The sequence below is a fragment of the Sinocyclocheilus grahami genome, unplaced genomic scaffold (genome assembly GCF_001515645.1).
Source record: "Sinocyclocheilus grahami isolate Dianchi unplaced genomic scaffold, SAMN03320097.WGS_v1.1 scaffold719.1, whole genome shotgun sequence".
NCBI classification, from domain to species: Eukaryota; Metazoa; Chordata; class Actinopteri; order Cypriniformes; family Cyprinidae; genus Sinocyclocheilus; species Sinocyclocheilus grahami.
In genome coordinates this window covers 596,873-621,713 of record NW_015505898.1, presented here as the reverse complement: position 1 = coordinate 621,713, position 24,841 = coordinate 596,873, and the positions used below count along the sequence as shown (strand labels likewise).

The 24,841-nt window shown below is 37.6% G+C and overlaps 1 protein-coding gene across 1 annotated transcript in view; it reads left to right on the top strand.

Moving 5' to 3' along the window:
• LOC107560299 (PRKC apoptosis WT1 regulator protein-like) overlaps positions 1-24,841 on the top strand; it is a 70,298-nt gene that overhangs the window by 15,010 nt on the left and 30,447 nt on the right. Inside the window, exons 2-3 of the mRNA XM_016244438.1 lie at positions 24,203-24,331; positions 24,545-24,644. Of these exons, the coding sequence (XP_016099924.1) occupies positions 24,203-24,331; positions 24,545-24,644 (229 nt within the window). The remainder of the gene's footprint in view (positions 1-24,202; positions 24,332-24,544; positions 24,645-24,841) is intronic.

The window sequence follows — 24,841 nt, the reverse complement described above, 5'->3', positions numbered from 1 at the left end:
AGCACTCTGGTCTTATCTTAATTAAATCGGCTGTCTGCATACATTGCCTCAGTCATGATAATGTGAATGTTTCCAGGCGGCTACGTTAGTATCTTGATGAGTGGTCCCTTTCAATAAAACTTTAACCCAGTCTGCCTGCCTACTTTCTCCTGCTCTCATTCCCTCAAGTGCAGCTATGACAAAAATACCCAGATTGCTTTCCCATTAAATGTTAATGTTGTTATCGTTCAGCTCTAACTTGTAGAGTGGTAGCGTAATGTGATACAGTGTGCTTTGTGGAACAGTGTTTCCTTTTGCTTCAGTTCATATGCTGATGTGCTCATTAGTGCTATTTTCAGAAATGAACCTGCGGACAATAAATAGTTTTATGCTATTAAAGAGAGCATTCTGCAAAAAATGAAACTTCTGCTATCATTTACTCTAATTTCGCTTTAAACCTGTATGACTAGATTTCATCTGTGGAACACACATTTCTCAGTGTTTTTTTTTTGTTTTTTTTTGTCTGTACACTCTTAGAAAAAAAAAAGGTACAAAGCTGTCACTCTGGGGCGGTACCCAAAGGTACAAAAGCTAAAAGGTACATTAGGTTAAATGTGTTTGTGTTCCACAGAAGTTATACAGGTTTGGAATGACACGAGGGTGAGTAAATCATGACAGAATTTTCATTTTTGGGTGAACTATCCCTTAAAAAAACAGGCATTCATTGATAAAGGCTGAATGATGTCTGATTTTTGTCATCTGATTTTTATGTAAGACTATAATAGTTCATAAAAGTACAGTGTCCTAGTTTTTGGTTACCCCACAACCCTGGTCCTCGATTGGTTTTCTCCATTCAATATCAAACTTTATTAATAGCTAAGTTAAAATTATTAACAGCTGACCCAGAAGCAGCTCTGCCAAACCCACTGGATCCAACCTTTTATAGCTTTCATCCATGTCCTCTGGAGCAGAACATCTCCTTCAGAACTGTCAGAATATTTCCCCTAACCTCTAAATGGAAGTCTAACTCCCCAAGGTGCAACTTCTTAAGCCATCCTTCAGTAGCTCCACCTGGGTTATTGTTTCAAAAAGCTGGGTTCTCGTAGCCTAAGGGGGAATTGGCCAGCCACATTGGTGGTTTTCTCATGAAAAAAACAAACACTACTTGGCCCAAAGGCATTCGGTCTCTTTTTCATTCTGTCTCTATTTTTGTTTTGTTTTCTTTCTTTTTTTTACTCTGGCATTTTTATTGCACATTAATGCTTATATTCTTTATTGAAGCCAGTGTCAGGGTGGTACATGTACAACTGAAGAGGATGACCAGTTCTACTATGGCAATTACACTACTACTATATGGCAGTCGGGGAAAATTACCTAGCAACATCACAATGGCCTAATTATTATTCTTTCTCTTTTTTAATAAAAAAAAAAATTGAGAACATTAAAGAACATCTACACACAACTTAACAATCAGGAAGAGGTGAAAAACATACAAAAAAAATAAAAAATCAATGTAAATAAAAAAAAAGAAAAAAAAGAATACATAATGAATACATAAAATGATACATTAATTAAATAAACAAATAAATAAAATAAGATAGAAAACATTTACCAGTAAAAGAAAGTACATCTCATTGATAAGTATCACCAATCAGCTAGTACAGCTACTTTGCTAATTTACAAAGAAAGTCCTTTGTGTGAGTGTGTCAGCAGGTCTGATGGGTTTATGAGCAAATCTCTCCAGTCGGCTCTAATAGGTCACTGCCAGGCTGTAGATAGAGATCAGCATTCCACTCCCTCATTTATATGCAAATGAGGATTGACGTCAGCTGACCGCCTTTGTAAATGTTCTTGTTATTTAAAAAAAAAAGTAAATGTGTAAGAGTAGTTGTATGTGTATTAGAAGGTGAAGTTATCATGAACGCCATGGTGTTTGCATCTGTAGGTTTTGTGGGCATGTTTTGGTTGTTATTGTAAGGTCTTAGGACTTCTTACTGTCTGTACCATTCTTTTATGCTGCGGGAGAGCAGTGCTGTGGAATGCATTAATCACTGACGTCTCTTTCTCTCTGTCTAAAGCAATGGGCTCCAACCGGAGCCAGACTGTTTAGGCTGTTTCACTGCCTGCAGAGAGTGAGGGTTTGTGTGGAAAGTGTGGCCCAAATACACAGTCACACGAAGAGAGGAATATTGTGACATTCTTTAATCTCGGTACATCTGTCACTCTGTGATCCAAGCCAAACAATAGGTGTTATTCATGTTGAATTACACCCTAATCAAGATGGGCGTTCCATGCTCTTTAACACATGCACTTTGCGGATATTGCATCTGAATTCTACTAGACTTTTTTTGGTAATTTTAAATAGGGACGCTAATGATTAATCAGCGTTTAATTGTTGTTAATAATTTAAATGCTTAAGCTTTTTGTTTGACTAGTCAGTTTAAGAAGAATCAGCACACTCGTTGATATTATACAATCACACAAGCTGTGGCAACACAGGCGCACCCTTAATTTAGTTATTAGGCTTTGCATATTCAGGTGTTCGAGTGTTTCTTTATAAGTAACAGTTGCGTTGACTGCAAACACAGTGCTAGTGTGGTAAAGTAAATGTGATTTTCCTTCAGTCTCTCTGTATCATCACAGACAACAATCATGGCAGTGCTCACCGGGAGAACATGCAGGTACACACCTCTCTGTGTGACTGTGTAAGTACACATTAAATTAATCAAAACTGACCGTAAAGACATTTATGTTAGAAACGCTTATATCAAACAAATGTTTTTCTTTTGAGCTTTCTCATAAATTAATTCTGAAAGAAATGCAACACAGTTTCCACACAATTTTAGGCAGCACAGAGGTTTTCAACACTAACACTAATAAGAAGAAATGTTTCTTGAGTGATTTCTGATGGATCATGTGACACTGAATACTGGAGTAATTGCTGCCGAAAATTCAGCTTTGCTATCACAAAAATACTTTACATTTTAAAATATATTAAAAATAGAAAACAGTCATTTTAAATCCTGCTGACACCAAACTTTTCAATTCTAGTGTATATACACTACATGCTGCTGTTGTTGTTGGTGTAAAAGTAGAAATTCAACGTAAAAATAAGGTTTTATATTTTTATGTGTATGTTATAATTAATGTTAAAATAATTCATTTAGGGTTATGTTTAGTATCTTTACCATTGGTAAAGATACTAAACATAGCCTAAATGCATTAAAACACAGTAGGCTGAATTTATTAAACGGAAATACAAAATACTTGCTTTTCCGAAATATAGTTAAATTATTGTTAACAATATGCAACCTCCACAAGATGATTGGAATCTTGCGTTTTTCTGTATTTTGATTTCTGATTATTTAATTAATTATTGATTTTAATATCAACCATTCTTATTTCAAAAGAATATTTTATATATAAAAAATCCCTTCCTTATACCAGTAATCTGTCGGTCAAAAAGATTATGCACCACATATACGCAAAAGAGGAGAGGCTTCCACTGTAAAAGCATTTATGGACATTATAATACAGACTACAGAGGAGAAAACACTCCGTTTTTTTGTTCATTTGTCACTTATCTTTCAAACACATTTTTCGCCTTTAGCTGGACAAAACTCTTATCCTCAAGTGCTTATTAAAGTCATTGTTTTCTGTGCTGTCCGTTTAAGAACAAAATGAAGGCACTTCAATTTCTCTCTTTTTTTTTTTGTTTGTCTTTTATAGACCGTTCTCAGTAGTCTTTGTCTTCTGCTGAAAGAATTTAATGAATATTGATGATAGTTAATATATATTTGATTGACATTTGGAATTGCAAGCTCTGAATGTTAACAGTGAATTCCTTTAGCAGTTGTTTCTGGTGATATGTGTTTGCTAGTGAAGCAATTTCAATTATTTATGTCCTTGTATAAGGAGAGACACATTTGCTGTTTTGAATGACTGGTTTGACATGTACTTGTTCCGAAGAATGAGCTGCAATAATGGATTTTCCCCCTAATGTATATTACATAGATGAGATTGAAAAGTCAATGAATTTATGATTTGAACAGTTTCTGTTCAAACAGCAAAATATAACTATATTTTGACATTCTGAAGACATTGTGAGTTTTGCATGTGCAAAACTCACTGTCACAATGCTGCTGTTCTAGAGGCATTGCTATGTGGTGGTGGTGTGTGATATTGACCATTTTATCTATATATTTTTTGGGGGGGATTTTTCAATAATGATAAACAATATTTTGCCAAGTGTGTTTTTATTCTGGTACTGGTTTGGATAAATAAATATGACACTAAAACCACCAGTAGGTGGTGGCAAGTCCCTGTCTAAATGAGTGATTCATTGAATCATTCGTTCAAATGATTCTTTCACAATGGCTGATTCATTTCGAAACAAAGCAAGTTGACTATCTTTATGAATGGATCATTGAATCATTGACTCAAATTATTTGTTCAAAAGCAGATTCATTCAGGAACTGAACACCGCAGTGTTGCTATGAGAGAGACGCACAAATGTTCTGTTCTGACACTTTTTCCTTTTTATACGATTTTTTACGACGAAAAAAAAGACACTATTGTCTAAAATGTAACTCACTTAATATGTATTTGTTTGTTGAACTGCTGTATAAAATCAGTATCACATTCGTCTTTATGTGCTAATATTTAGGAAAATGGCAGTCTTGCTTGTTTGATATTCCTAAACAGTATAATTTCTTATAAATATATAAAAAAAAACATACAGGGTTATTTTCTGCTTTCATAACTTTAATTATAGGAGTATTCTAATAGGCTTCATCATGCATTGAATGCTTTTGGACTCTCAAGATGTGTTTTTTGAGGGACATACTGGATCAAGTCAGCTGGCATAGAGTTTTAACAACAACTACACTATTATGGTAGACGATAAATATCGCATGCCCCTACTATGTGGTTGTTAAGGTATTCGGAGTTGTTTCTAGATTGTTGCTACTGCTAGTAGTGATTCAACTAAATTTCAGCAACCGAAAATAATAATAGAATTAATTAAAATATGAAATTAGTTTTGGAGGGCCAAAATCATTGACCGAAACAATTAATTAGTGCTTCTAATTCTAATTGATCCTCTCAACCTAAGATGTGGGATTTTTTTTGTTCTTGTTTTATCATCTGACAGGTGAAAATTGTAAGCCCAATTGTTTAAAAATTAAAGGCACACCTCTCTTCAATACACCAACTGATTTGAGGTGTCATTCTTATCTGTAGCACAGAGTGAGACAAGTTAAAAGCTGAATTAGTATTGAACTAGAATTGTATATTCACTAACCCCACGAATGAGCATTAGTAAACATCTTGGCAAACAGAACTAAATTGCTGTTGAACATGGTTAAGGCAATGTATTTTGTAGAATGTTTTTGAAATGACATCGCTTTAAAAATTCACGATGAACAACAGGTCAAATTGATTACCACAGACACATAGAACAAATACTCCTTTAATCATCTTGCATTTTTTGGTTTGTTTACTGCAGCGAGTAGGAGGATGGTGTAATTCAGTAATTGTTTCAGTTTGTCTAGGTTTGTTTACTGCTTTTTTGAGGACATGTTTGACCTGAGGCCATTTAATTGCGCAAAACAGTTTTTGGAGTTTTTTTTTTCTTTTGGTGGATGAAAAAGATGATCACACAATAGCACAGAATTACAGTAATGCAGAATAAATTTGAAGGCTTATATTCTGCTCATCGATTTGCTTTGCTCCTTTCTCTGGTTTGGAGGAAAATACATTTGTGTTTGGCTCTTTCTTTGAAAAATCGTTCAATCTAATGTTGATTCTTATAGACGAAAAGAGAGAAGCTTTATCAAAAAGACAAATGGTACAACGAATCTTGGTGGTACCGAGAAACTCATTTGTTGTTGTCTCTTGTGTTTAGACAGCGCTCGCGGTGCCAGATTGAAGCATTTTAGAAATCTCCACTGGCATAATTAAAAGAAATTCACCATTGTGCACATCAAGGGTTTTTCATGCCTCACTGACGCACCTCATGTCGGAATATTGTCTCTTTGATTCACGTCCAAACATATGCTCAGAGAGTCGCATCGCTCTCCCAGCAGAAGTCGAGCTGCCAAACCAGTGAAGGAAAGTTATGCAATATTCATAAACGTTTGTGGCGGCGATAGCCTTGCTGCGAGGTCACTGTCTCCTCACTTCACCCTGCACTCGGCTTACCCATCATCCTCCTCTTCTGCTGCCGCCCCACTCGATAGGTGGTGGTGACGCACAGACTGTTTTGTCACAGCCGTATCACGGCTGACAGTGTGCTTATGTTTCTCAAGACAACCCACATCTGGTTTCAAAAGTTTTCGATGTTGTATTTCCTGGGAATTAACAGTTTAATACTTATGTTTTTCATCACCAGCTATGAAATTTTATTGGATTTGCGCAGTCTCTAATGTTGTAATTTGAAGACACTGTATGAGTTTCAACAGGATTTGGACATCTGGTGATTTTCAGAGAAAGAGAAAAACTGTGGCACTCATCAGCCAGCCAGTAACTGATGATTTCAATAAAGACGTGGGGCAATTTACTTTGTCACTGAAATGATTTGGGATTCTGTTATTAATTATGCATATTTATGCGCCCCGTTCCGACTATTTATATGTACGCAAACCTCACAGGGTGAACGAAGGGAGCGTTTAAAGCTTTGATCTGGGAGCAATGTGTTTCATGTGCTTTAAAGCGTCACTGCAAGGGGATTCTGCCATTCTGAATTCTCTCGCTGTAAGCAAATAGGTTTAAAGCCATCAAATAGCTTTTAATATCTGCAGAGTAATGTGAATTTAATTAGGCGCTGTTATTCTCTAACAAGCTGAAGAGATTAACCAGTTTTGAACAGCTTTTTACATCAGTTTCCCTTTTAAATACTAATCGGTTTCGTAGCTACCTGCTCGTCTGCCTCCAGTATCGAATCTTGTCTTACACATTTATTTAGGTAATGAAGAGAGGTTGCATGGCGTAAATCAAAGCAGTCTCTGCCTCTTGATTTGCCACTTATCATTTCATCTCTTTGAGGTTGTTATACCGTGCTGCTCCTGTGGATTGAAGGTGTGCTTTCTTTCGGCTCATTACAACTCTCAGTGGGGCTACCGTCTGAGTCACTCTTTTGTGTTTCTTTTGATTTACAACTAAACTATACCGCGATAGACTGTGCTGACGTTGATACCGGTGTTAAGCCGCAACACCGGTTATGTCACTTGCCCACCGTGGCACCGACTCCCACCATTGTTTAGATTTTTTATAGTAATAAAATAATTTAGTTCAGTAAAAGAACAGACGCTACAATTAAAAACTGAACGCTGCTGCTCTATGCAGCGTGCCTAACGATAGTCGCATCACAGATCAGATTTCATTTATCCAGTAAGGAGTCGAGCTGACTGACAAGAAGAGTGAGGTGAGACAGACAAGACGATGGCGGATGATTTAGTTTCAAAACTAAATGCAAAAGTGCCTGTTTGGCAATATTTTTTATTTTGAAAAGCCTGTTGACTTTTGCTGTTTATCTAAGGTGATTTTGGAAGTTTTTTTAAACATTCGTTTCTTATTTAATTGGTTCCACATTGTTTGCTGATTTTTACTTTATTTAAACTGTCAATTATTATTATTTTTTTTTACATCAAGGTATATGCCGTGCCTCCAAGCATTCTTACTCGTTTTGCTAATAAATGTTCTGCGTTTCTTATTTATTTGGTTATATATTATACATGTTTACTTGGCCTATTTCCAGTTTTGTATACCTTTTTAAACTTTATGTAAGTTATTTGTTATATTATATTAGGCATAGCCTGCCCTATAGCATGGTGTATTTTTATTTGTTTTGTTAATAAAAGTTCTATGTTTTATATATACGCTAAAGTGAGTTTGACATTGTATTTTGTTGTTGCATTCAAGCAATTGACGCCGAACTGCTGCTAATTCGAAAGTGAAAGTAAAATGCGCACGGCGCTTTTAAGCTATTTAAAAGCGAGGAAAAGAGGGGAAATTCAAACGAATTAAAAAAGAAAAATTGCTTTACTCCGAATTGCTGCTATTTGAAAGTGAAAGTAAAATGCACACGCAGCTTTTACATTCTATTTAAAAGCGAGGAAAAGAGGGAACGCCCCCGCCCCCACGGTGATACCGGTATTACCGGTGTTGTCACACGTCGATTAACCGGTGGGAAAATTTCCTTCCTGGAGTACTAGTAGAAGGGGACAGTTCACAGTTTAAAGATTAAAGTCACTAGTCGCATCTGTTTTCATGTTTGTTGCATTTGGACCTCAGGTTAAAAATCTTTTTCTGATTGATGTGGTTCAGTTGCCCGGAGGTAATCTCTACCTACACAGATCCATACTTATGTTGTACAGTGTGTCTGGAAGTGGCACATCTATAGCGTACAGTACAGTAGATTTATCAACAGTATTTCCCTCGTGTCCACACTTGAGATTGATTTGAGTGTTAACAATACAGTGGGGCAAAGGTACAGCTTTCTCTACTGGACATCTACAGAGGGACATGTCCACATTACTGGTTTTGTCCCCACCACTTTATAGACTAGCATGTGGCAGAAAAATCATGTCAAATTGTAGAAATAAAGTTGTTTTTTGTTAGTCAATTACAATTTGACATCTTCAATTCTCAAAATCGTTAGTTAGTCAGCCTACTGAGAGCTAGCTTCATGAATGTTTCATTGCACTGAGAAAGTAGGACACATCCACAGTGTACAAGAAAATATCATCTTTGCTTTTTGCTGTCAGTAGTTGTTTGGGTATTACTGCAGAATGCTTTTTGCTTGGTGGTTCTGGCTCAGCCTGGAAACCCAAAACCCTCTGATTATCATCTCTTCATAACTTTACATCAATTTCTTGTAGAAATCAGTTAAGCTAATTTGTTTCCCAGAGATAAATTGTCTGGATATTGTGTTCCTGTGAGGTCTTAGGGTGGTTTTTGCTGTTTTTCTCATTTCTGCACTTCAGTTTAGAGCTCCATGATGGGTCAATTACGTTTCATAGCTGTACAGACGGTTTTGGAGTGACTTGCAAGCGGTTCTGCAATAACAGGCCTCACAACTCCAAAACACAAATGCTCACATTGGCGTTCCCCCAGTCCCACCGCCACGGTCTGATGTCTGAAGCGCTCATCGGCAAAGCGGTCGTAGACTACGCAGTTTGGCTGCTCTCCTCAGCCCTCCATCGTCCCAACAAGTAGTTGACACAGATGTAATCTCTCCAGCAAACTATCATGTCTGGTGGGCGGTGGATGAAACATGATACATTTTTGTAGCTTCTTCTGCTCCTCTCTCCCAACCAGTCCACGACAAGCACATGAAGAGCTAAAGCAAATCCTCAGAATGGGAAGCTCTCAGTGTTGGTGATGTTACATGCGCCCCTCTACTTCCCGAAGGAGCTTTATGTCACCGTGCTGCCCTTGGGCCTGTAATCCATCAAATCCCAAAGTGGGACTGAGTTCTGCTCCTTACATTAGCTAGCTTGAAGGAAATTGAGGCTTTGGGTCGCTTCTTAAATAAATAAACATATCTTTGCGCTTAAGAAGCTAATCTGGCCTCTTGGATTGAAAGCTCTTTGGTTCTGCGTTTCTTATTTATTTGGTTATATATTATACATGTTTACTTGGCCTATTTCCAGTTTTGTATACCTTTTTAAACTTTATGTAAGTTATTTGTTATATTATATTAGGCATAGCCTGCCCTATAGCATGGTGTATTTTTATTTGTTTTGTTAATAAAAGTTCTATGTTTTATATATACGCTAAAGTGAGTTTGACATTGTATTTTGTTGTTGCATTCAAGCAATTGACGCCGAACTGCTGCTAATTCGAAAGTGAAAGTAAAATGCGCACGGCGCTTTTAAGCTATTTAAAAGCGAGGAAAAGAGGGGAAATTCAAACGAATTAAAAAAGAAAAATTGCTTTACTCCGAATTGCTGCTATTTGAAAGTGAAAGTAAAATGCACACGCAGCTTTTACATTCTATTTAAAAGCGAGGAAAAGAGGGAACGCCCCCGCCCCCACGGTGATACCGGTATTACCGGTGTTGTCACACGTCGATTAACCGGTGGGAAAATTTCCTTCCTGGAGTACTAGTAGAAGGGGACAGTTCACAGCAGGTTTAAAGATTAAAGTCACTAGTCGCATCTGTTTTTATGTTTGTTGTATTTGGACCTCAGGTTAAAAATCTTTTTCTGATATTAACGGTGTTGTCACACGTCGATTAACCGGTGGGAAAATTTCCTTCCTGGAGTACTAGTAGAAGGGGACAGTTCACAGTTTAAAGATTAAAGTCACTAGTCGCATCTGTTTTCATGTTTGTTGCATTTGGACCTCAGGTTAAAAATCTTTTTCTGATTGATGTGGTTCAGTTGCCCGGAGGTAATCTCTACCTACACAGATCCATACTTATGTTGTACAGTGTGTCTGGAAGTGGCACATCTATAGCGTACAGTACAGTAGATTTATCAACAGTATTTCCCTCGTGTCCACACTTGAGATTGATTTGAGTGTTAACAATACAGTGGGGCAAAGGTACAGCTTTCTCTACTGGACATCTACAGAGGGACATGTCCACATTACTGGTTTTGTCCCCACCACTTTATAGACTAGCATGTGGCAGAAAAATCATGTCAAATTGTAGAAATAAAGTTGTTTTTTGTTAGTCAATTACAATTTGACATCTTCAATTCTCAAAATCGTTAGTTAGTCAGCCTACTGAGAGCTAGCTTCATGAATGTTTCATTGCACTGAGAAAGTAGGACACATCCACAGTGTACAAGAAAATATCATCTTTGCTTTTTGCTGTCAGTAGTTGTTTGGGTATTACTGCAGAATGCTTTTTGCTTGGTGGTTCTGGCTCAGCCTGGAAACCCAAAACCCTCTGATTATCATCTCTTCATAACTTTACATCAATTTCTTGTAGAAATCAGTTAAGCTAATTTGTTTCCCAGAGATAAATTGTCTGGATATTGTGTTCCTGTGAGGTCTTAGGGTGGTTTTTGCTGTTTTTCTCATTTCTGCACTTCAGTTTAGAGCTCCATGATGGGTCAATTACGTTTCATAGCTGTACAGACGGTTTTGGAGTGACTTGCAAGCGGTTCTGCAATAACAGGCCTCACAACTCCAAAACACAAATGCTCACATTGGCGTTCCCCCAGTCCCACCGCCACGGTCTGATGTCTGAAGCGCTCATCGGCAAAGCGGTCGTAGACTACGCAGTTTGGCTGCTCTCCTCAGCCCTCCATCGTCCCAACAAGTAGTTGACACAGATGTAATCTCTCCAGCAAACTATCATGTCTGGTGGGCGGTGGATGAAACATGATACATTTTTGTAGCTTCTTCTGCTCCTCTCTCCCAACCAGTCCACGACAAGCACATGAAGAGCTAAAGCAAATCCTCAGAATGGGAAGCTCTCAGTGTTGGTGATGTTACATGCGCCCCTCTACTTCCCGAAGGAGCTTTATGTCACCGTGCTGCCCTTGGGCCTGTAATCCATCAAATCCCAAAGTGGGACTGAGTTCTGCTCCTTACATTAGCTAGCTTGAAGGAAATTGAGGCTTTGGGCATATCTTTGAGCTTAAGAAGCTAATCTGGCCTCTTGGATTGAAAGCTCTTTGGTTTCTCTCTACTGTATGTTCCTGGATTCTCAGCTTCTGTTATTCTTCAGATTCTGGAAGTACAGAGGAAATGAAAGGAGAAATGGTGAGCTGGATATGCAATAGGGCTTTGTTTTTGTATGGACTGTCAATCACAGTGACAGGGTCTCAACAATGGCAGTACTGTGCAACATACTGATTTATGACCATTGTCCAAGAGTATGACAGGCTTGATAGTAATAAAATATGACCATTGTCAGCTCATGTCTAGCGGTCGTCTATCTCACATATCGTTAACCGCTTGTGTTTGATTCCGCAGACAGATCCATATGTCGCAGATGTTTGCTTCTGCTGAGATGGTAGTCAATAGTAGAATTTCGTTTGCCATCCGTGTTTTATTACAAGGACTACAGAACTATTTGGCACATGAAAATAGTTCCAATCACCTTGATTAAAGTAAAATAAGGTTTCTGTTTAACGGTTCATTCTGAATTCTTTTTCTTGAAAATCAAAAATGGAATCTCTGTCTTTCAGTTCAGAAACGAAAAAGGGACTTGAGGTGAATCAAAGTTGAATTTTATGTTTTTGAAAAACCAAGAACATTGGAAATCGTTTATCCTTGGGTTTCAAGTTACATAACAAAATTTGATTGCAGCCTTCTGTTGTTCAGGAGTAATAAAATGCTCTCTACTGGAATAGATTAACGTCATACTTCAGAGCAGGATGTCTCAGTTTGTTGCCAGAGGAATTTCTCTGCTGCTTTAACACCTTGTCTGCCCAGTTAGAAGGTGGTTTATGCTCTGAAATTGTTTCTGATTTGTAAAGTCCTCCCTGGAGAGTAAAAGGAATGGTGACTGAACATTCATCCACTTTAAAACAGAGCAGCTACAACAATATTAAAAAATTTAGATTTTTAATTTTTTTTTGCAAACCTCTCACTACATTTTTTACATAATCTGCATAGAAATGGTCAAATATCCCATCAATACTTTGTAAGCGTGAGAGAGTGTTGTCTATGTGCAGCATTCTTTGGTGTCACGGAGTTATGTAGTGGCAAAATGAGCATTGTAAGGCTGAAAGCCGGACACTCTAACTCAACATTACGGCTGCTCACAGCGTGAGGTAACCATTCATTCTCACGCAGTAACCGACCGCAGCATCACAGGGTTTCTGTCACTCTTTTGATCGCTCTATGAAACCCGAATAGTCCCAGCACTGAGCTTCTCTGAATACACCCGCGTTCCACAGCCAAGAAACCCAGCACCAGATGCCAAGAAACCTGCTAGCACTTCACAAAGGAGCTGGGCCTGAATGTGATTGGCTCATGGAATGGATGGCTCTTTCGGTGAGATAAACCCAATCAAAGCAAGTGTGAACAGATGGGTTTCTCTTCCTTAAGCATTGTAGGGTCATACTGGCTTGGGTGTCCCTGCCAAGACATCTCTACCTCATTGTTGGGCCTTTGTCATCGGGAGCCACTACTGCCACAATGACCTACTGTTCTGCTTGATGGGTTGGGATTTTCTCTGGATTTTAGGAGAGCAGTAAAGCCAAGACCAAGAACACAACAAGCAACTCGGCAGGCTAAAGGAGAAACACTTGTGTTTGCCATCAGTGTTATTGTGTAGCTCGATGTGCATTTAGCAGGGTGGGTCAGGTTGACATTAGATCCCATTTAGGAAGTGTCTGAAAACTTGCTGCCTTGCTGGGCACAGTCGGTGACTAAATGGGCAGTGTTTTAATGTATGAAGATACCTGCTAAGGAGGTTTTAGACCGGCTTCTAAGGGACTTTGACCTTAAACAAATTTAAATAAGCTTTAGGCCCTACCATTCAAAAGTTTCAAATAATTAAGAAAAAATAATATTTTTTAATAATTAGTAAATACTTTTTTTCCAGCAATTATGCATTAAATTGATTGAATGCGACAGTACATTTAAGATGGTTTCTATTGCAAAAAAATCTGTTATGAACATTCTGTTCATCAAAGAATCCAGTTTTCACAAAAATAATTTTTTTTAATAGTTTTTTTTATTTTTATCATGATAGTAAAAAAATGTTTATTGAGCACCAAATCAGCATACTATAATGATTTCTGAAGGATCATGTAACACTAAAGAACAGAGTAATGGCTAGGGCTGCACGATTAATCGAATGCGATTGTCATGCGCATTTTGTTAAAAAAGCCGGTTCTGTAATCAGCAGGAAATCATCATTATGTGCTTTCAGATGGAGCAGAATTTACTACACACATGATTTCCTGGGTTTCTTCTGCGAGGCGTATTTGGAGTTTAAGCGCGAGAGCGCCCTCTGGCCTTTGGATGGAGATTTACTGCTGATCACAGAACCGTGCTTCACTGAAAGATACGCATGACAATCGCAGCTTCTGTCGAATCGCGATCTCGATTCCATTTCGATTTATCGTGCAGCCCTAGTAATGGCTGCTAATACCATATTGGCCTGAAAATGAGACGGCCCCCCTTTTCCCAGATGTACCTTTTGGAAAAAGGCTTTTCAAAAACCAAATCTTGTTTTTTCTCAGTAAAACATATTTTGTCTTCAATTATTTTCATATTGCATATTTTTCCTATTTTAATTTTTGTTTTGATATACTATTAAAAAAATAAACAGGTAGCCCTTCTGAATTAGGACATTTAGGCTATCCATCTAATAGTAGCCTACCAAAATCTTATTAACAGTACAAGTTAAATCTTACTGTAGTCTTCAAATCTGGGCTTACGTTTTAAAATCACAAAGGGAGTTTGGTCCCATCAGGCTAACGTGACCGTCACGACTCATGCAGCTGTAAGGTTTTCTTTTGTTTTTACTCGCAATCTTTACAACACGCATTACATTACATATTTCCTGGCACACTCATTTTATGCGTATTTAGCGCCACCTATTGTTGTGGGTGTATTATTGACATGTCAAAGTCTAGACCCTGAATAGAAGACGACCGCATTTTTTCAGATGCATTTCCAAGAAAAAAACATTGTCTTATATTCGGGTCAATACGGTAATTTGGCTTTGCCAACACAGGAATTTATATTAAAAAATCATATATTAAAATAGGACACAGTTTATAGTAGAATAATATTTCACAATATTACAGTTTTACTGTATTGTGATCAAATAAATGCAGCCTTGGTGAGGATAAGAGACAGTCATAAAAATCTTACCAACTAGTTTTGAACAGAAGTCTATTTCTTAGTAGGGTCATACAAATCTAATTATAATATATGGATTTATAAATATACATTTACTTCTGCCACTCATTTAATCATAATTTTTTTTTATTTTTGAAACCACAATGCAGAAATGTGCAGTAAAATAAATTACAGAGAATTCCTACAGGTCATTATTACTGTGCGTCAAGGTCAGTGCAAAAAACATAAAAAGAAAAAAAAAATATATATTAAGGATTAGGACTACTGAACACTCATGTATGTATTCAAGATGTATAGAAAACATATTTGGTTACACCACATGACATGGTGTCATGAAACCAACTGAAACTAACATAAATACAAAGAGAGAGGAGTGCTCAGTTGTTCCACAGAGGAAGTGGTTAACTCTTCCAGCTCTCAGTAGCCCATTAAATCACTGTGTTACATGTTCACCTGTCCCATCGCTATATGTGCTCCCATTTACCAGGTCACTGTTGGACCATGAGTCAGCAGTTCTCTAAACCTGCAGAGTGTCAGGCTCATTAGACTCAAAAAAAAAAAAAAGAACAAATCAAGTGAAGGAATAGGAAAAGATTTCCTAAAAAGGGAGGGGAGGGAACATAAGTGAAAGAATGTGGAGGACAGGGGGGTGGGGGGGTTAGATGACTCACTGCTAGGCGTGCACTCTGCCCTCTCGCCGCAGCGCGGTCTGATCTCTGAGCATGACTGAAGTGTGTGCTTATGGAGGAAGAACATGCTGCTGTGCTCCAAGTGAAGCAGAACTACTGGCAGCTACTGAAACCAGAAGAGCAAGCCTGTTCAGAACCATAACAACAGTGACAAAGCAGTATTTGCCATCTAAGTGGTTAAACGAAGATAATAGTCATGGTGATTGACAAAACAGCAGTTGTGCTTCCTGCTGCTTGCATAAACCCTGCACAGCTTGTGTACGATTAGCATTCATGTTCGTTTGTTCATATTCTACACTCTTAAAGCCCCTTCAAGAATGATTACTATATCGTTAGAATGATTTCAGAACAATTTTTTCCCAGTTGATGATAGATAAAACATTGACATCCAATCAGAATCCACCCGACCTTAAAGAGCTTGAACATTTGAAGCGGCAGACGGCTAAACTGCAGTGCACGCTTACAATAAACAACATTATTGTCCATTAGTGTAGATGCCCGTATATTTATCTTTATAGTGATTGTTCTTGGACTGAACGGGCCTTTATGCTAATTGTAAAACTTCTATCAACACACTCTCATTGCAATTTATATCTATTTTACATTTTGACAAATTTGTGCCTAATTCATACGAATTTGTATGCTTTCGTACAATCCCTACTAAATGGTTAGGTTTAGTGGTAGGGTTTGGGGTGGACCACCTTAATTTTTTTTCTAAAAATAATACATTCTTGTACAAATCAAATTGTCCGAACTCATACGAAATCGCCACCTCATAAAATTGTTACATTTTCCTCATGAAATCGGGTTGTCCTTACCACCATTCTACCTTTCACTAGTTAAATATTGATATTGATTTGCGGTACAAAAAAAGATGAGATGTTAGATGCATTTTGCTTTAAAGCTATCCATTGTTCAAGAATTGATCTGTTAAATTGTCCTGTTTGGTGAATTAGATGCCCGTGAACTACAAAAAATGTCCCAGCTTTTGAGGTGGTCTCTCATACTGCTTCAAGTCACACATTTGGGAGACTGGACGCTGTTGATGCCACTATTCTGTTTGTAGTGACTGAACACTCACCTCCCTAGTCAAATATAGGCGAGAATAAACAGTGAAGTCAGTAATGGGAAGCAGTCTCACTGTGTTTACCCCTACATCAGGAGAACTCGTGTCTGGATAACCGTTGAGAGATAAGCAGCCTCATCTGGTCAGTAGCCCCTTGGTGTTAAATGGTGTTAAATGCCCTCTTAGTCCTCAAGGAGGAACCAGAAACTGGCTGATTAAGAATGAACTTTGCTTGACTAGAACCCTTAAACCTGTATAAGTGTGATATAGGGAGTTTGCAATGATATTTATGGCTTCCTGTGGTCGTGAAGACTCCTACTTCATATTAACAAGCATTTGGGCTGTGTTTGTTCAAGCGGCTATTTATCCTTGATTGTAAATCAATGTGATATTTTTGCTTTGTCACAGCAGTTCTTAGCCCACCGTGGCTATTCGAAATGGTTTTTAGGTCACTGTGGAATATTCTGCTGCTTATCTCAAGTTCACTTCAGAGCCCTGGTTGTTTCTTCATCCATATAATGTGCATCTTCTACATGACAAATATAGCAAAACATCAAGCAGCCATTAGGCGTGAGGAATTGGAGGCATGTAATTAGCCAATTCTCCATATGACTGGGAAATTACAGAGTGGAGCTTGTGATCAGCAAATTTCATGCGTTCATAATATTTAGCATTATTTTTATTGGGTGCTACAAAGCGGTTTTCTGACTGTCAGTCATTTCTGTAGCGCCACAAAGAATATACAAGGTCAAATATCAGAGTGCTGATGTTAAAAAAGATGTTAAAGGTTTAAAGACCAGAATTGGAGTAGTCATTGACTCAATCTCATGTAGTTCCGAATCTGTATGACTTACTACTTCTGAGGAACATAAATGTAGATATGTAGCAGATTGTCCAAGCTGCTTTTTCTTTTCCGTGTAATGAAAGTGGATAGGGACCAGGGACAGTTGTGGTCACTATTGGCTTTCATTTTGTGCAAAAGAGCAGCTTGGGCATTCTGCTAGTTAAACATGTGTTCCTATAGCAGGCTCATTTCTGGATGAACTAAGCCTTTAAAAAGTATTGTGTTTATAAAGCAAAGGACACTAAATAATGTAAAAAAAAAAAACCCTTTTCCGTGAGTCACAACGTGCTCTGAATCAGATAGTACAAACGTTTCTGCGAGTTTGACATGCTAGATGTTTTTCATTTAAAAGTAGAGTCATAGTGATAAAATCAGATTACTTATTGTCTGCTTTTGAGTGACTTTAGTAGAATTTAGCCTTCCACAGCCATGCAAAGTTTTGCTGCTAGAGAGTCTTGAAATTCAATTCAGGCTTTCAAATAATTGCATCAGTCTGTGGATGGCTGTTGAATAAAATGCCCACTCTTTGACCAACCGAACGGGCAGCAGAGAGAATTGTAACCTTGAGATAAAGATGAGTCTGTTTTTATGCAGCCAATATCACCTCAATGAACGCTCCATTTACAAGACTAAAAATAACTACTTTTGAAATAAATCAACACTACTTTGATGGCAAAAATATTCCTATATATCAACTGCTCTGTCAGAGATTTCTGTAGTCTGTAAGTGCCTTGACAGTGTGAACCATTGTTATATGTTTTTATTATTAAACTGATTGCAAATGGTATATTTTGGTGGAATTGATGATCATTTTTAATATTTGGAAGTTCATGAATTATGAAATACCACATGTATCTACCAATTTTTCCTTAATCCGTTAAATGGATGCATGATTTAATGACATATAGTAAAGTAGAGGTGGCTGGACTGAGCTGAAGGCGGAAATAACTTTACAGGCTGCAAATCTGCACACAATTCCCTCAGAGACAAAATTTATAGACCAACCAGGAAAGGCCTCAGTGGTTTGCTGGAAGTATGTTGTTTCAGAAAGAAGGCTACCATTTTAGAAGAGACAGTGCGAAGCTGTGAATGCTTTCTAAGCTCTCACAAACATTCCTTCAAAACCTCATAATACACCCTGCGGACCATCGTGGTTACACTAAAAGCAACTCTCCTGGAACGTTTGAAAACAGCTTAATCCAAGCAGTGGATTAAGTCTGATGTCCTGACTGTCCTCCTCCTGTTGTTTTTATTATTTTTATGTCTGACTGATGGAGTCAATCCTGCCGTGTCTGTTATCAAATGTGAGTCTGGCTTATGCATGCTTGAATCGCTGTTGGGGACGTGTAGATTGACAGTGCTTACTCTCTATGAGAATATACGGTGGTTTGGCCACACACAAGTCATGAGGTGAAGGTATGTCTTTGTGGTGACTTCTATATAAATCGTTCATAAATCATTTCATACATTAACTGTCCAATTGAATTGAATGCAAAAATGTGTGAAGTGCTTGCGTTTTATTAATAAGGCAGTTGGACATGTGAATCTCCCAAATGGACGATAAAAATACAAGAAAAAGTGCATATGGCTTGTCAGGTTTTTTCTTCTCTGAAGCCATACAATACATTTGTGTAAGAAACGGGCCAAAAGAGAGGGTTTGGAATGACATGAGAACAAATGATGACAGAATCGTTATTATTGGATGAACCACACTTAAAAAAAAAAAAAAGATTTTTTCAATGTTATAAATAAAGATGATTGGAGTATGTTTCACAAGAAGGCACTATTTCAGTCTTTCTACTTTTAAATTCTTCTTTAATTTAATGTGCTTCTTGCTGCTTATCTGGCAGTCCCACAACTGATTTTGGACAGGATAACGGTCTAATTGATTTACAAAAAAAAAAAAAGAGAGCTTTGGTGATAACCAAGCAAATATTTAATCACCGTAATATTAATTTCTTGCTTGAAATTAAAGGAAAAGTTAAACAAAAATTGGCCAAAAGCCTACATTTTTAAACCGAGTGGCAGGTGCAACTTTCAGACTCCACTGACCTTTATCTCAACTCTCACAGAATCGCACATGCAGAATAGTGGGAAGTCATAAGCAGCGAAGGATACGTCTGTGCTGCCTTCAAAACCAATCTGATGAAGGTATCTCGGTAGACAGGATGTGACACGATCATTGGATTCAGATGTTCATTGTTGCCTTCCTTCCTCCGTATGCTCCCTGCGGTGGCAGCATTTTTCAGCTTTTGGAAGCAGCCTGAATTAATGTTAAAGTCTCACCTAGTGCAAACTCTAGCAAAAGTCCCCAGTCTAAATCTTTCTCTGTTTTGAAATGAAATGGAAAAAATAAGATTTATTTCTTTGGGGAACAGAAAACAGGCAATGACATGTTTTTGTGTGTGTAAAAGTAAAAATATGCAGAGTTAAGCTGACCATGACCGCTGGGCTGTCAGAAAGTGGTTTATGATTACATTTAATAACCAGAGAACGCCTTCCTCCGATTCTGCCAGCCGGTTGTGTGTGCGTACATAATTCTGAGCACTCAAGGTGGCTAAGCGGTAAATATGTGTGCACCAGGTGAGGTTAATCTCTTGTCCAGTGCATGATAGAGGCAGCCAGCATAAATCTCATTCAAATACTTGCACAACATTTGCAGGGGGATCTTTCTGCCTCAGTAGGCAGCATTTTAAAGCATTGTAAGGGTGCTTAAAAGTTTGGAGTCCGTAAGAAATTCATGTTTTTTTTGTTTTTTTTTCAGCAAGTATTAAATTCATCAAAAGTGACAGTAAAAACATTTAGAATGTTACAAAAGATGTAATTTATTTCAAATAAATGCTGTTTTTTAACTTTCTGTTCATAAAAGAATCCTGAAAAACAACATTTCAACATTGATAATACATTTAAAATGTTTCTTGACCACCAAATCATCATATTAGAATGATGACATGAAGGATCATGTGACACTGAAAACTCAACCAATGGCTGCTTTTAATATAAAAAAAATATTAAAACAGAAAACTGCACAATATTACTGTATTTTTGCTATATATACACACATAGCTAATATAGAGCAAATTAGGTAAAACTACATTTTAATCAATTATTAATGACCAATATATGTTTGTGCTGTGCATTTTTATTAGACTATTGCATTGTTAGCTTAGCTTTATTACAATAAGCTGTGTCAAAATGACACAATGACATCTTTTTGCTAAGTAGCCTATTATTAACAAAGGCCAGTATTTTTGATACCAATACTGCTACTGATGTCTCTATTAAATTAAATTTCACCTCAATTTTAGTCATTAATTATAGCCATTCATCATTACAGTATAATTGAAAGCCATTATTTTTAACATTAGGTTTAGGCTTAAAGGCTTTGAAAATATAAGTTTAGCTCCAACCCTAATTGAACACACCTGCCTGTAGCTTTCCAGTGATCTTGAAGACATTGATTAGCTTGTTCAGGTATGTTTGAGTAGGGTTGGAGCTAAACTCTGTAGGACAGTGGCCCACCAGGACCAAAGTTGCCCAACCCTGCTTTACGGTTATTAAGGATTTTATAATTCACTTTATAACCGTGTTTACGAGGTCACTAACCAAAACTGCACATTTTGACATAATTGTGTGTGTGTGTGTGTGTTTGTCCGTTGAAGTGCTACTGTGGCAGCTCAGCAGAACGTGCAGCCTTTTTAAACTATACTCCATTTGATAATCATCTTTGTCCAGTGTCTGCGCTATTTCTTGCCTGAAGTTATGACCGTTAACACTGCCTTTATACTCGTTTAAACTAGAGTTGTGGATATCACACAAGCACTTGTCAATGCTGCTGTCCATTGGTGTTGTTGTTGCTTCTCTTCCCTTTCTTTTTTGGCTGTAAAACGACGGCCCGGGCCAGTGTTGCCACCTTGTGGACAAACTAATTAGTGCAAAAACAATTCAAGGCGTATGTGCGACCTGCGCGTGCGTACTCTTCCCTCGGGCCGGATGAACATGATTGGTGGGCCGGATTGGGCCCGCGGGCTGCCAATTGAATACCCCTAGTTTAGATAGTTTATAGTGTGGCCACTGCGGCCATAAAGGAAATATCAATATCACATATCTGATTGTGTTGTATTAATGTTGAACGATATGTTAATATTCAGAACCGTGTTTGACACACAAACTAAAATTGTCTCCACAGCCCTCCAAATTTGATTCTAATGTGTGTGCTTATGAAATAAAATGGCTTTTAGCTGTGCCCGGAATAATCTTGGGATTCTGGGTTAAGTCATTCCAAGAGACTGTGGGTTTGTGATGATTAAAGGACAGTTGACTGCATCACACACACACGCACACACACACTTTTCACCTTCCATGGCTGTAATACATCATCCTAATGAACCTGTGTAGCCAGGGCATGCAATACTTGATTAATCCACAGTCATTAAATCCAGTCTGCCGAGGACATCAGGAGGGAAGAGCATCCAGAGCCCCTCAGCTCAACTCTCTATTAATCTACTGCATAACTGGCCTGAATAAAACACCAGTCAGTACACACAGACACAAAGAGCTTTGGAACTTTGTTCCCACACTTTTATTGTTACAGTTTTTAGAGAGAATTCCAAAACTGAACCATCATGTGTAAAACAAAATGAATTCACTATTAAAAGTGGATGAAATAATACAGTACCCAGAAGAGCAGAGTATAATAGGCAAGTTATAAAAATAGTTCTGGTTCTGGATGCTGCTTGGCCAATACTGTGTTCCAGCCAAGATAAAATACACAAGATATAAGTCGTCATCATTTTTAGATAGTTTTCCCATAAGAGAGAGATTGTACATTTTAAATATGTATATTTCCTAAAGGTTAATTGTATATATGATCTCAAAGTTGGATTTAAGTGTAAGAAAATAACTATTTAATGAAAATTTCATTATTATTACTATCGATAATAATAATAATTGCATTGTTTTATCATTGAAGATTGTATCATTTTATTATAAAGATTTTACAAAGTAGTTAAAAAGATATCATTTAAGAATGTAAAAAGATCCTTTAATACGTTTGAGGGAATATGCCATATGCATACATTTTCAGGTAGTTCAGCTTTGACTGTTGAAAAACAACAACAACAAAGTTTAAAGTTAAGATGGTGGGATAGGCTGAAGACTTGTGGCAGACATGTTGCACATTCCTTCTTCCAGGAAAGGGGGTATTAACATGATAGATTGTCCCCCCACTGGCTAGCTGCAAAATTTCCACCCGCACATGCATTCCTAATAAAGCAGAGGATGAGCACAGATGGAATTTTTATTTATTGTTTGTAAATAAAGCCCCTCTCCCTCATGACAAACATGAGGAGGTTAAAGGTGTGACCATTTAACCTATTTACTCAAATAAAAACATGTCCACTTATGTTGAGTTAAATGCATTTTTATTGATTTTGCTTTATAAACAAGAATGGAAAGGAATTTGCAGCCTTTCTTTTCTCTATTTTTGCAATACTTGATCTACAGACCCTCTTCTATGAAGCCACAGACCCTCATTGTCCCTGTTCAACCTTATACATTGTTCTTCATATATATATATAGAGAGAGAGAGAGAGTTAATTTTTTTATATTTAATATATGCATGTAATTTCATTTTAAATTAGTTTATTTAATTTTTTACTTTTTTTGTATTTATCTTTTTAATGACCGTTTTCACCGCTTTCTGAACCTTAGAATTAAAGGGGTCATTGTTTGCTGTGATGCCTGTATGAAAACATGTAAATGGACTTTTCATCAGGCACATTATTCATTTTTTTCATAAGAAAAGAAAATAATGTATTTCTCCTGATATGATCCCTTTAAATGAGCGTCTTTCCAAACCTCCTACGTGATGATAAAACTCCATAAACTGGCATAGAAGTTTCAGGGCGAAACAGATTATCTTTATACACGGTCAATGTTAATAGGTCTACTTCCCCCTTTATTTTTTTCAAGAGGTCACTTAGTGTGAGCCTGTTTCTCTTTATATATTTGTACAATAATGGCTTCCTTTGAAAATGTCTTAATAGTCATTTACTGTTGTGACAGTAATTTGCCCTCAAGTTTATAAGCTGTCTTAATTGACATAAATGATTGTCAATAGGCAGGGGAATGTCTCAATTTGACTAACGGGCAGCGGAGTGCAGAAGTGACCTCTTTAAGACTGCAGCGGGGGTTTATGAACTGTGCCTTTTTATTTACTGATCCCTGGGGAGGGGGAAAGTAAGTGTGTGTGTGTGTCTAAGTCATAGTTTGTACAATCATTTGTGTTTACCAATGCCAATGGGAGGGTTCAGAATTTGCTCCGTCCCCAGGAAGTGTTGATAAAACTGGCTGGCCGGAAAGCTGGTGTAAATGATTACATTCCAGTTTAGGCTTGTAAGGCTATTTTTACCCTCCCAGCCCTGTTCTGAACTCCACCTCCACTCTCTCTCCTTCTTCCTGAACAGGAAAGACTGGTTTACGTGCAACCAGAAAACCAGTTTCTCTCTCGGTCACTTTTGTCACATAGGGAGATGGGTGTTATCATTCATAATTAGCTCAAACTGTTAGTATTCTCTAAATTATCATGTTTATTGGATCGTGTTTAAGGTTGTCTGTTTTAAGACATGTAAAATGTTCTGTTCCCACCCAGTGTGCACTGGGACATTCCACTTCCCAAAAATCCCCTAGACTCATACCACAGAGGTTGTTCGGTAGCACACTTCCTGTGTTTGTTTGTGTATGTCTTGAGAACACAATTAAGACTATCTCATCATGTGAAAATAATCCACAAATCCCAAACAATCTGAACAAACTAAACTGACCGAGCCTGAAATTTCTCTGCAGAGCTTGGATGAGCTTGATGACGATGACGGAGAAGAGAAGGAGAAGAAGATGGAAGAAAGTCTTACGCAGCACAACACGGTCCAGAACGAGGCGATGACCTCTGACCCCGGAGCGGCCCACTCGATACAGGTGAGAGTGTGGTTGTTTTAGTAATGTCAGAGGATAATCCTGCCTCTAGAGGATGTAGAGTGCAGTCACCGTTCTGCCTTGCAGAGGCAGTGTTGACCAAAGAAACAAACACTCATTCTGCCTCAAGCCACAATACAAAGCAAGATAATAACTCGTGACACTAGACATGATTGTGTTTTGTCTTTTATTTACCTTGTGTTACCACCCGTCTAGAGAGGAAACGTGACCCAGGATCACATCAGCATCATCTTTTTGACTTTTTATTTTGGAGTTTTAAAACCGAACTTCAGGGATGCTCAGGCCACGACAACATGCCAAACAAATTAACAAAAACAGAAGCTTAACAAAAAATTAAATTGCCCATGAGAAATGAAACACAATAGTAAAATACGAACCTTATTGCTTTTCATGTGTGAATTAAATTGTGTAATTTACAATATTAACAATGAATACATATCAAGTTCAATATATTTTGTGTGTGTGTATATATGTATGTATATATATATATAT